Source organism: Primulina eburnea, chromosome 1, assembly GCF_022965805.1.
Source record: "Primulina eburnea isolate SZY01 chromosome 1, ASM2296580v1, whole genome shotgun sequence".
Taxonomy (NCBI): domain Eukaryota; kingdom Viridiplantae; phylum Streptophyta; class Magnoliopsida; order Lamiales; family Gesneriaceae; genus Primulina; species Primulina eburnea.
Window position 1 is genome coordinate 14892424 of NC_133101.1, and position 12064 is coordinate 14904487.

General features: G+C 36.4%; 1 protein-coding gene across 1 annotated transcript; it reads left to right on the forward strand.

The window, feature by feature from the left end:
* The first annotated feature begins 3074 nt into the window (after positions 1-3074).
* On the forward strand, positions 3075-10143 carry LOC140828117 (kinesin-like protein KIN-7F). Its single transcript, XM_073191103.1, has 15 exons — positions 3075-3229; positions 3697-3846; positions 4001-4079; positions 4454-4902; positions 5370-5459; positions 5606-5706; positions 5867-5980; positions 6051-6132; positions 6230-6297; positions 6393-6458; positions 6578-6702; positions 6968-7295; positions 7742-8653; positions 8807-9087; positions 9449-10143. Exons 4-15 carry the CDS (start codon positions 4680-4682, stop codon positions 9768-9770), a joined length of 2712 nt encoding a protein of 903 aa, XP_073047204.1. The 5' UTR covers positions 3075-3229; positions 3697-3846; positions 4001-4079; positions 4454-4679; the 3' UTR covers positions 9771-10143.
* The last annotated feature ends 1921 nt before the right edge of the window (positions 10144-12064 follow it).

Here is a 12064-nt window from a genome sequence, read left to right on the forward strand (position 1 = left end):
ATAAATTAACATGTTTACCCAGTTGTCTCGTCCGATGTTTCGATGACAACAACCAGAACGTTTTTCGCTGTTGCAACACGCTTCCTGATCGAGCTACTGTCTGCAATACAACCACGCTTGTGCCTGTTTAAATGCTTCATTACTTCCTTGTAATATGTGTGAGCGACTGTCACAAGTCGTTGCTCCGGCTGCTTCTTTCTTCACAGGCAGTTTTCGAGTCACACCCACCTTTGTTTCGGGCTTCGCGTTTTTCGGTGTTGTATCATCACCGTCGCGTTCTTCATCAGATAACAGGGAGATCACCGGTATTACATACTTGCTGGTAACTGAATCTTGAGAGCAGTTAGGTAAAGTGACCGACATTTTATAGCCTACAGAGAGAAGCTTTGTGTTAATTCCGGATGCATGAATTACACACAACCATTAAACATACACCACTCCCTTAAGTACACATCATAATGCATTTATTACACACAAAACTACCAACTTTAATTGCAAATCCTGTAAGATATAAAAGTTATTTGATTTGATGTTGTAGAGAAGCTAGGTCAACCCCTACACATATACATTAATGTTGTTGTAGTAAATGACAAATCCTATGTATGACAAAGACAATAGCATTTAAAGCTTATCCCATCAATCTTCTAAAATTTACGAACACAGCCAATACAAGTGAAAATATGACATATATAAATAACCAACCTTCGGTTGCAGCAAGTAAGAAGGTTCAGTTTACTTGAATTGAATACAACTGAAGAAGCATAAGTCATGAACACTACTGCACCTTAATCCCTCACCGTTAGCCGTCCTCTTCAAAACGGCAATTTCTATTCAAAAAAATTTTGAACAAAGTACATATGGAATTCTTAAGATAAAGTAGAATCTGAAAATGAGAGATGAGTTTGTTACTGTCATCTTACCATTGCTTAATTGCAGCCTTCACATGTGGTTAATACTGAAGCTACATTGTTTGATGCAAGGCAAGAATACAAATGTAATGATGCGAGTACATTCCATATTATATTGTACATTGTAATAAAAATAGAAACAAAGTAGCAGATTACCACTATTTCACAGAAACAAGACAACAATTACATCACCGAACACTTTCATAATAAATATTACAAAAAACTGGCAACAAGTAGTTTTTCTTCATATAAAACCTGAGCCAAGAACGTTTAATCTAGTTCGCACCACGAGATAACAAAACAATAGTCCTAGGCACAACATATCACTTACTTAGAAATAAGCAAGACAAGCATGAAAAACATCATTACACATAGTAATGTGCAAAAGGAACCAAAACAACAACAAACTTATTCCACCGATATAGGTGTGTGCTCCACTGCACTGTTGGGTGTCCCGGATGTGGTCGATGACATAACTGAATTAGTTTGAACGTGTTGTTTCGGGTCAGTTGTATCGTCATTCTTCACAGTCGAAGATTGTGAACCTATAGTTGCATTGCGTGTTTGTGTGTGCCGACGAATTGTACCAGAAGAGTTGGCATTGGGTGACAAATTTGAACCCATTTCAATTTTCGATGCTGGTTCATTGTTCGTAGAAAAGTTTTCAAGATTATATTCATCATACCAATAGAATCGGTTCCGATGTTTCAAACCGGCGGGACATATATAGTAGTATTGTCCCGGTCTGGTTGAATATTGACCAGCTTCACGTAATACCATATACCCATTCCCGCACTCGCATTGTGGTGGTGTCTTGGCATCCATCAAATCTATGGAAAATATTAATTTTATGAATCTTAAGAGCAGATAGAGATATAAAAATATGTAGTTAGAATACAATTTTACACAAATAACGTACTCGAAACTGCAAACAATTTGCTGAAGACAGAAAACAGATAATTAGTTTTCAACTTCAGCCCAAAATATGTCGAGTTAAGTACTAAAATAGCGAAGAACAGAAACTTGACAGTTGATTAACATGTAAAACCTACACCCACACAAATTGGAACCCAGAATATCATCTTTTAGAGTCATAACAAAGAGAACGAAAATTAGAACTGAAGTTGTAAATAAATTTTATCTAAAATTTCCTCGAGAAAACTCACATACACGGCCACAACGAAGGTTGGACGGCGATTTTCCTTCCGCACAAATTTTTTCTCTGTCACTTTTTGTTGAGATTTCTAGCGAACACGAAAACGCACAATCCAATTTCCCCTCTTCGCCTTACTGATTCACCTAAGACAAATCAACAATCAAAGGTGTTAGGCGACATCACAGTACAGCTATCAGGGGTTTCTTTCCTTCGTCGCGGCTAGGGTTTGACGAGAACAAAATGTGCGGACCAAATGAATCGAAAGCAATGGGCGGATAGGTATCAAAAAAGGCTGTTATTATTTTAATTCGAAAATAATTTGAAGGGTAGTTTTGGTAATTCAGAGTTAAGCCATTACTTAGTCACACCCTTAAAAATCTCACCAAACACAACAAACATTTCAGCACACATTACAAATCTTTACATAATCATTTATTTTATCATTTACGTAACAATCATTCTTTAATCCTATCATTCGAACCAAACATAGCCTAATAGGTTCGAAGCATTAGTCACGATCCAGGCGCAAGTGACATAACTAGCAAGAATAAATCTATTGTGAGACGGTCTCACGAATCTTTATTTGTGAGACGGGTCAACCATACCGATATTCACAATAAAAAGTAATACTCTTAGCATAAAAAAAATAATATTTTTTCATGAATGACCAGAATAAGAGATCTGTATGCCCATGAGACCGTCTCACACAAGTGTAAAGTTTGACCGATGTCGACTTAGCTCGAATTAGATTTAATAGCTCTATATTCGTTTTTTCCAATGGACCTATTCTTAAATGGAAATTGGCTCCAATCCTTAATGACGAGAAACAAATGGTAATAGGGCCAATGGTCCCGATTTGATCCAACGGTAAAGTGATTTTGGCTGTAGAGATCCTATCGTCCGCATCATACGCCTTCATTTAATACACTTTAATATACCCAAAACACCCACGTCGCTCACGTCTACCATGTCAGACCACTTCTGAAAAGGACAGGGTTAAAACCGTCATTCAACACACTCCACCGTCACATTTCCCAACCGACTTCGGCAATCTGTTTGCATTCGAGAGTGAGTTCGAGATGTGAAGAGGAATTTCACGGCGATTTCTTCTTCGTAAGTTCGTCTTCCATTGCATCTGCGTTGGATTTTTCGCTCGGAGACCGAGGTTGGTTAACATTTTCTTCTTATTTGGTGGAGTACTCGTGAAATTGTTATTGCTGTCAACTGTTGTTTTTAGGAGCGATTTCTTCTTCTGTTATCGGTCATTGCTCATTGGCATTGTTTTCCGAACTGTTTCCTGCCAGATTCTGCGTGATCATGGATAACATTTCTCTGATTTGTACTCTTCAGATAAGTCTTCGTTGGTGGAGGACTCTTAAAATTGTGATTGCAGAGAAGACTAGCTGTTAGCTATTGATTTAGGAGCAATATCGATCATTGCTCATTGTTTTCTGCCATATTGTGCTTCTTCGATTTTTACAGTTCCATTTTAATGACTTTTGGTTTTCCTTTTGCTTTGAGTTGTGTCATATTAATTGTTTTCTAGAAAAAGGTAGTATTATATTCACTTTACTGGACGCGTAAAGCATATTCACCTGAAAAAACTGACGTTATTATTTTATTATTATGTAGTACAGTTCACGCTTCCTTGAAGAGGAGACTTTTTTTCATATGGGCTAATTAAGGGTGATAGCTGAAGCGTACCTGAATATTTTGAGTGATTTGCGGACTGAGCAGATGCAGATTTAATTTTACCGCGTGATTTTCTCCCGTTATTCAATGGTATGTTTCCTGGTTAATAATCAATTGAATCTTATTCAATTTATTTTGTTACCGTTAATTTGGTGATACCATTATCAGATCCAGCATTTATTCACGCATCGTGTGGTTTAAGGCAATTTGATATTTTCTCTTCTGATGAAATATTACTTTGCAGGGGCAAAAGCTTCCTCTCCACCATTCTATTTAGATCCTAATCTCAAGTCTCAGTTCAGAGGCAAAACATGATTCCTCAGGTAAAATTCATTGTCGGTTTCACTCTCCCAATAAAATAACAAATATTCTATGTTTTGTACGAAGTGGGTGTGTGGTGGTGTGCATAATGGGGGTCCACTATTCAAGTTTGGCCGGCCATTTTGGACAAAATCATTACTTGGAGTCGAAGCATAGTTGGGTCCCCATTAAGTAAAGTAAACAAATTGTGAGATTTTTTACTCTATCCAAAATGTAATTGAGATTTCTGTTGGAAGAAATGCTTTAGGTCAGCCATTAAGCAAAATGTTTAATCACAACCAACCGCTAACAACTAACCCTTTTACCAATATCAATTGTTTGTTAATGACTTCTTAAGTTTTCTTTAATTATATCTCTTGCTCTATCTTTTCTGCAGATATTCATGCATTAGAATGCTGGAGTCTTTTATTCCTAGTGCAAGTCTAACTACTTGATTTGCAACAATGACAACTGTCTTTGACTTTTTCATCTGACAAGACTGGCCCCTTGAGTAGTTTTGCATCGATTTCTCTTGTTGGGATTCTTTGGGCGAGATTTAGTTATGTTTATTCACATTTGGTGAGATTGGAGTGGATTCTAGGATTAAAAGGGTCGAGGTAAATATGGGGGCGATTGTTGCAGAAGATTTATTGAATTGGGAGAAGCTGCAAGGCATGGGGAACGGAAGTGATGAGAAGATTCTTGTGTTGGTGAGATTAAGGCCTTTGAACGAGAAGGAGATTGCACGAAATGAAGTTGTGGATTGGGAATGCATCAACTCGACCACTATTTTGTACCGGAACAGCCTACAGGAGCGGTCTGGACTTCCTACAGCTTACTCACTTGGTAAGTAGTGCATTTTTTTGTCATGTTACATCTGGATTTGATAATCTTTTCCAGTTTTTATCATGAAACGAATATGCAATAATATCTCTCAATCTTTCAGTATCAGGTACTTTGAAAAAGAACCGAAAGTAATTCATCCAATTTCTCTCATTTTTATGCAAGTTCTGTTTGTATTTCATACTATTTCTGAAGGGGATGCAACAGAATCCTTGGCAGAATATAGGTTCCATTTTAGGTCATAACAAGTCATTTGAGTGTTAATGCCCGCAATGTTATGTCAGAGTCATCCTAGAAGTTGCAGCTTGAGTGAAATATTCTGTACAAATCACAAACGTTTTAAGTAACATGCCGTGTGACTTCAATATCGATTTTGTTGCCTTGTTTGTGTTTGCAAATCACGACAGCTGAGGAATTATAATGCAACCATCTTTCTTCTTCATGTACTGTGTCTGTGTTTATGATGGCAGATAGAGTATTTAGGGGTGACTGCACTACCAGGGAGGTGTATGAAGAAGGAACAAAAGATATTGCTCTTTCGGTGGTTGGTGGTATTAACTGTAAGTATGATATTAGATGACTCTGTTTGATGTTTGTTGATTATAACTTCCTTCATCCAGATAAATATTGTAATAAAGTTGTGTGCAGTATGAAAAATCTATTGCTGCGACAATATTTCATAATCTTTTGGACCTTTCCATTTCAGCAACGATTTTCGCATATGGTCAGACAAGCAGCGGGAAGACATATACAATGAATGGTATTACCGAGTATACGGTAGCTGATATTTATGATTATATACTTAAGGTATGCAAGTTCTAACTCTATAATGCTCATCTCAGAGAATTGGCGAATAAAATATTTCTTCATTAGTGCAGTTTTTCCTTTCCTATTTAAAGGAATCTTGTTTGCGACCTTTTCTTAAAAATGGCACTTTCTTCTTTTTCACCCCTCCGTGTCCTTCCAGCACGAAGAAAGAGCATTTGTTCTAAAGTTTGCTGCTATGGAGATATATAACGAAGTTGTTAGAGACCTCCTAAGCACGGATAATACTCCATTAAGGATACTTGATGATCCAGAGGTAAGTTTGTATTGCAATCTTGTAAATACATGCATATATGTTTCTTTAAATTATATTCTTCCTTCTGTAGAAGGGAACTGTTATAGAAAAACTCACTGAAGAAACTTTAAAGGATTGGAATCACCTCAAGGAGTTGCTATCCATCTGCGAAGGTAAGACATTTTGCATCTGATTATTGGTTTAGTCTCCAAGTATTATATTTCTGAGAATATCATGTTGTATGTTTACATTTTTCTTGAACTTCTGCAGCGCAAAGACAGGTTGGAGAGACCTCATTAAATGAAACAAGCTCTAGATCCCATCAAATTCTTAGACTGGTTAGCTCACCTTTCTTTCCCCCTAGCAATTTTTGGTGTAATTTTGTGGAAAATATTTAAGTACCATCGTTTGTTGTCATTATCTTTATTTCCAGACAATTGAAAGTTCTGCTCGTGAATTTTTAGGGAAAGGCAACTCAACAACCCTTGCTGCTAGTGTGGTAGAGTGACATTGATTTTTCATATGAATTCCTCATTTTTTTCTGATGGTGATAATAAATGTGCAAGTATTTGGACTGCTATTTATTCAGATGGTTGTTTATTCAATCTTTGCCTGCAGAATTTTGTTGACCTGGCAGGCAGTGAGCGCGCATCTCAAGCATTATCAGTTGGGCAAAGACTGAAAGAAGGCTGTCATATAAATCGCAGTTTACTGACTCTAGGGACTGTAATCCGGAAGCTGAGGTTGATGACTCATCCTAATATCTTAAATTACCAATTTGGTATTTTTAGCTTCGTTATGATTTGGTATGCCAAATCTGGTCACTCGTTCATGACACCGAACTGGACACAGTTCCTTTTTAAATTGACTGGGACTCTCTCTCTCTCACCATTATTCACGTCCTCATTAAAATTCTAATCTACAAACAAACCGTATCCTTTGCTCACCCATCATCTGTGAGTCAGATATTTTTTCATTTCAACTTTTGAATTATATGACTTCATGCAGCAAAGGAAGGCATAGACACGTCAATTACAGAGATTCAAAGCTTACACGGATTCTGCAGCCTGCCCTGGGAGGCAATGCGAGAACTGCTATAGTTTGCACCTTGACCCCTGCCAGAAGCCATGTTGAGCAATCAAGAAACACCCTTTTATTTGCAACCTGTGCAAAGGAAGTATCAACTAACGCACAGGTCAATGTTGTGATGTCTGATAAGGCTTTGGTGAAACAACTTCAGAAAGAAGTAGCTAGGCTGGAGAGCGAGTTAAGAAGTCCAGGATCAATTTGTGATCATGCAGCATTGTTAAGAAAGAAAGATGTGCAGATTGAAAAGGTTATGATTCGTTTACATGATATTTCACCCTTCACTGCTCTCTTTTTAACATTTTTCTGAAAAAAAATTTACTTAACTAGAAAGCATTTCGTTTAAATAAAGTTCAGCAAATGCAAACTACCTGGACAGAATTGATCTTTGCTCAGAATTATCATCTATGTCCAGTTTCAATATAAAATTAATGTGCTCTAAAATGGTTTCACCAGTTATTAAGGGTATAAAAGTTTTCTCTGTGATGTACATATCCACACAAGCACGAGAATACATATCTGCATGGGTCTTGTGAAAGAGTATATGGTACTAATTTCTTCTCCATAATGATTACCGAGAGATGCTACTACCAACTGTTAAATTTACCCAGCTATTAATTTAATCAGTTTTTTTTTTTCAAATTCCTATTGCTTATTTATTTGAAGTTAATACTCCGCCTCTGTCAATATTTGCAGTTGGAGAAAGAGAATAGAGAGCTGAAGAAGGAACGAGATCTTGCTCATTCTCGGATTGAGGAATTACTACGAGTTGTCGAAAACAATAAGGTTTCACAAAAGTTCGTTGGAATTCTATCTGTTGATGGAGAGTTTGAATGTAATGGGATGTCAGATCCACTACTTTCAGAAAGCAGTGAGGATCATTCGTTATCTGATGTCGTATCTGATTCAAGTAAAGGAATAGATGAGTCTATGACAGGGATTGGAGAATATTCTGATGACATATGTAAGGAAGTTGGATGTATCGAGATGGCTGAATCTGAACAAGATGAGTCAAATGGTGAAAATAGAGAAAGATCACCGGATGCGTGGCAGCTTAGGTACGAGAGCGTCATTGCACAGGAGACCGCAGGAGCATTATCCACCAGAATTAGTGACTTAGAAAGCAGCCATTCTTTTGGCTTACTTGAGCAGAAATTTCAAGATTTGCAGAAGACCATTGATTCCCTGGTCGTGCCTTACCCCGAGTCATCTTCTCCTGGGGCCACATCAACCAGTATGACTGGTTCTGAAAGATTAAAAATGACACCAAGCAGAAGTAGTAGAGCTAACTTAACGGTTGGTTCACCGGACTTCGAGATGCCTGAACAAAGTGAAAGCACACCACCCACAGTGTTGGAGAAAAGCTTCACCGGAAGACCAGAAAGTGTCTTCCAAAGAAAGCACTGGAAAATTCCTCCTGTTATTTATGGTGTTAATAATGAGGCATTGTCCAGAAATGATTCTCTATCCTCAGACTCTGGTAGTTTCATAGATGAAACAAATGGTAAGAATGCCCAAGGGGATGAGGACATTCCCACTCTTGGTTCGTTTGTTGCTGGACTCAAGGAGATGGCGAAGCTTCAGTATGAAAATCAATCCATGAATCAGGTGAGGGTGAGAGTGGTCCTATTCTCTATTCTAATTCTCATTTCGCTAGAATTACACCTATAATTAATGTGAGGCCTTCATCTTAGCATGTAGTCAGTAACATGTGCAAGGAGCGCTGTTGCGATGATTTTTAACATGTTTTGATGTTCTTAGGTTGAAGAGATGGGAAAAACGAATGCCAGGGATGCTGCCTTTGACCCAGAGCAAGATTGGTCCTTGAAATTTGAGAAGCTGCAGAAATTGATTATTGAACTATGGCAGGCTTGCAATGTGTCATTAGTCCATAGGACATACTTCATCCTCCTTATTAAAGACGATTTCACAGATTCCATTTACATGGAGGTAGAGCATAGGAGACTATCCTACCTCAGGGAGACTTTTTCTCGGGGTGATTCAGCAGTTCATGATAATCGAACTCTGACACTAGCATCAAGGTATAATCAATAAAACTTTCATCCGCAATCTACTTCTTAACAGAAAATTCTTGTTATGCTTTTCATAGACATGATTCTGCATGGGTGAACTTAATTCAGACTCCCAGTACTTAAAATACTTTGGAAACATGAAACTTACCTGGAGTTGACAGGAATAAGGTGTGGGAATCAAATCAGGGTATGTATATAAGATCCTAAAGTTGCTAGACAGTTTTAAGTTTGGTCAAAAGGTTTAATAGGCAGAAATTTCATCAACACGTGTGAAATGTTGAATTTTTCTGGGATTCACTCTTCAAATTCTTTATTTGAACTTTTGATTTTTCAACTTTATTCACCTACTTTTCTTGGAATGACATTACAGCAAGAAAGCTCTTCGACGTGAAAGAGAGATGCTGAGCAGGCTTATGCATAAAAGGTGCACAGAAGACGAAAGAACGAAGATGTACAATGAGTGGGGCATCAGTGTGAAATCAAAACAAAGGAGGTTGCAACTGGTTCGCCTCTTATGGAGTGACACTGAAAATATGAACCGTATCACCAAGAGTGCTGCCATCATTTCGAAGCTGATTGGCTTCTCGCAGCATGGGCAAGCACACAAGGAGATGTTTGGACTTAGCTTCACGCCTCCACGTATGAGCAGAAGATCGTTTAGTTGGAAAAACAGTATGGTGTCTCTTTTATAACGGATTGTAGCAATAGTTTTACGGTTTCAGAAGTTACAGCTGGTTTTGCATATAAATTCACCGAACGAGTGTCATGACTTATTTTTCCACCTTTCTGTTACGTTTTGATGAGCTTTTTCCACGAGTTTTCTTCGGTCTTCTCAGGCTCAGAACCTGATGTTCATGTAAATTTGAATAGAGTATTCTGTCATTTGGAAACTGCATTCAATTGCTCACTGTGGAATGGACAGATATCGACCATTAGATCATATATACACATTGGCTGTACACCCGTAAAAATACTAGAGGCCTACATATATGAGAGACGAAGAAGATCTATACTTTTGAAATGGTCGTTTTGTATTCACTTATCTGTACTTGGTCTATTTGATATAAGTGCTTATTTTAATATGTAATAATGTAATGGAGATAAGTGTAAAATATATTAATTCTATGTGATCTCCAAATCATTTTGAATATTGCTTAAATAACAAATTATATAAGCTTAATAGTTTGACAAGTGAAAATCGGCGCTTCAGTTTATTGTATATGAGATTGTTGACATCGGACGTATTCAACCAATTTGAGTGAACTAAATTTTCATATTTAATTATTATCCATTTTTTGTCTCTAATGGAAATATATTAATTTCTAACTTAATTTAATATCAAATAGAAGGAGAAATCAATTTCTAACTATTTAGATTCTGTTTTTGTTTTTGTTTTTGTTTTTTTTTTTAATCAAAAACAGAGACGTCAATAAATATTTTACATTTTATGTATGTTAAGTTTCATGTTTTATCAACATAATTATATTATATTTAAAAATTAAAATGATAAAATTTATATGAATTATTATTAAATAGGAATATATAACAACTTAAATTTAAAAATAATTAAACAAATAATCTACGAATATAGGCATTTAGTTATTTATATATAAAAGGTATGTAGAAAAGTTCTAATTTATTAGTTACCTTTAAATAAAAATAATTTTGATAATATATATCTCTAAATAATTAAAAATATCGGTATCGTTAAAAGAAGAGTGGATGTACTATAACGGTGCGTTTGGTAGGGGTAATTAGGTAGGTTTATTTTTTTAACCCACCTAATCACATGTTTGGTAGGGGTGATTATTTAATCAAGTTTATCCATCATATCAATTATTAGGTTATATTAGGTGTGATAAAATAATCACTCCTCGCACCTTAGGATTTATTTATCCTACTCTTAATCCATCATATTTTTCCAATTTTACCCTTCTCTTAAATCCAAACTCACCACTACTTCCCTACACCGACCGCCGGACGACCACCCCCGCTGCCGGCCGCCGCCGCCGCTTCCGCTTCCGCTTCCGACTGGCTGACCACCGCCACAAAACTGGAGGGACAATTTTGTCAATTCATCAAAAGATTATTATTTATCTCATTCTTAAAATTCATACCAAACATAATATTATTTTATCATTATCTATTTCAATCATTCTTTTTATCATTTCTCTCTTAATCATTTCATTATTTTATCCTCCAACAAAACGTAGCCTAAATGGAGAAGGGTAACGACATTGAATTCTAATAAAATATAAAGGGAGTAAGAGAGACATGTTAGTTTTCAAGAAGAGAGAGTTATTAAATATTTAAATAACATTATCTGTATTTATATATGTGACACTTACATATTGTTGCAACCAAATTGTATAAAAGTCTATCAATTGTCAAAGACCATTAAGGATTTAGTTGTTTGCATGATCGAAGGAGTTGACCCACGATTCATGATCGATAAACATGGAAGGTGGCCAGAACCATTGGAAAGAATGGAACAAAAAGAATAAAAAATGAACAGAAGAGGCTCTCGCAAACTCATCAGTAAAAAGTTATAGCAAAGTTTAGCAAATTCTCTCAATTATTTGTTTGCTTATTTCAATTTCCATTAATATAATTTCTTAATTTTTCAATTTTCTTGTAAAAAAATTGTTCAAATTCATAACAACATAATTAAATTTAATATTGTTTATGTATTTCTTCTGTAATTTTCACCATATTCCTCAACTAAATTCTTAGCTTTGAAGTCATACCGAGAGAATTATAACAAACGATCGAATCAAGACACATAACATTTGATAATAGAAGTCAAATCGTTTCATATTTGACACGATCATGTGCCTGGCACATCACACAATGTTCTGTGCAAACAGATTTTGGCATGCCCGATGGGATTCATGCCACCAGAGATTATTGATAAGCATGAAGCGGTTCCTCAGCCCTAGGGAAAGGACCATCATTCACAAGGGGAAGAGACTTAAGTTGGTATAAG

Bases quoted from the DNA above. Each gene is read 5' to 3' on its own strand.
- LOC140828117 (XM_073191103.1), top strand. From the start codon at position 4,680: ATGGGGGCGATTGTTGCAGAAGATTTATTGAATTGGGAGAAGCTGCAA. The intron at 6,133-6,229 runs GTAAGACATTTT...GAACTTCTGCAG, and splicing joins GTTGCTATCCATCTGCGAAG to CGCAAAGACAGGTTGGAGAG. The intron at 7,296-7,741 runs GTTATGATTCGT...CAATATTTGCAG, and splicing joins AAGATGTGCAGATTGAAAAG to TTGGAGAAAGAGAATAGAGA.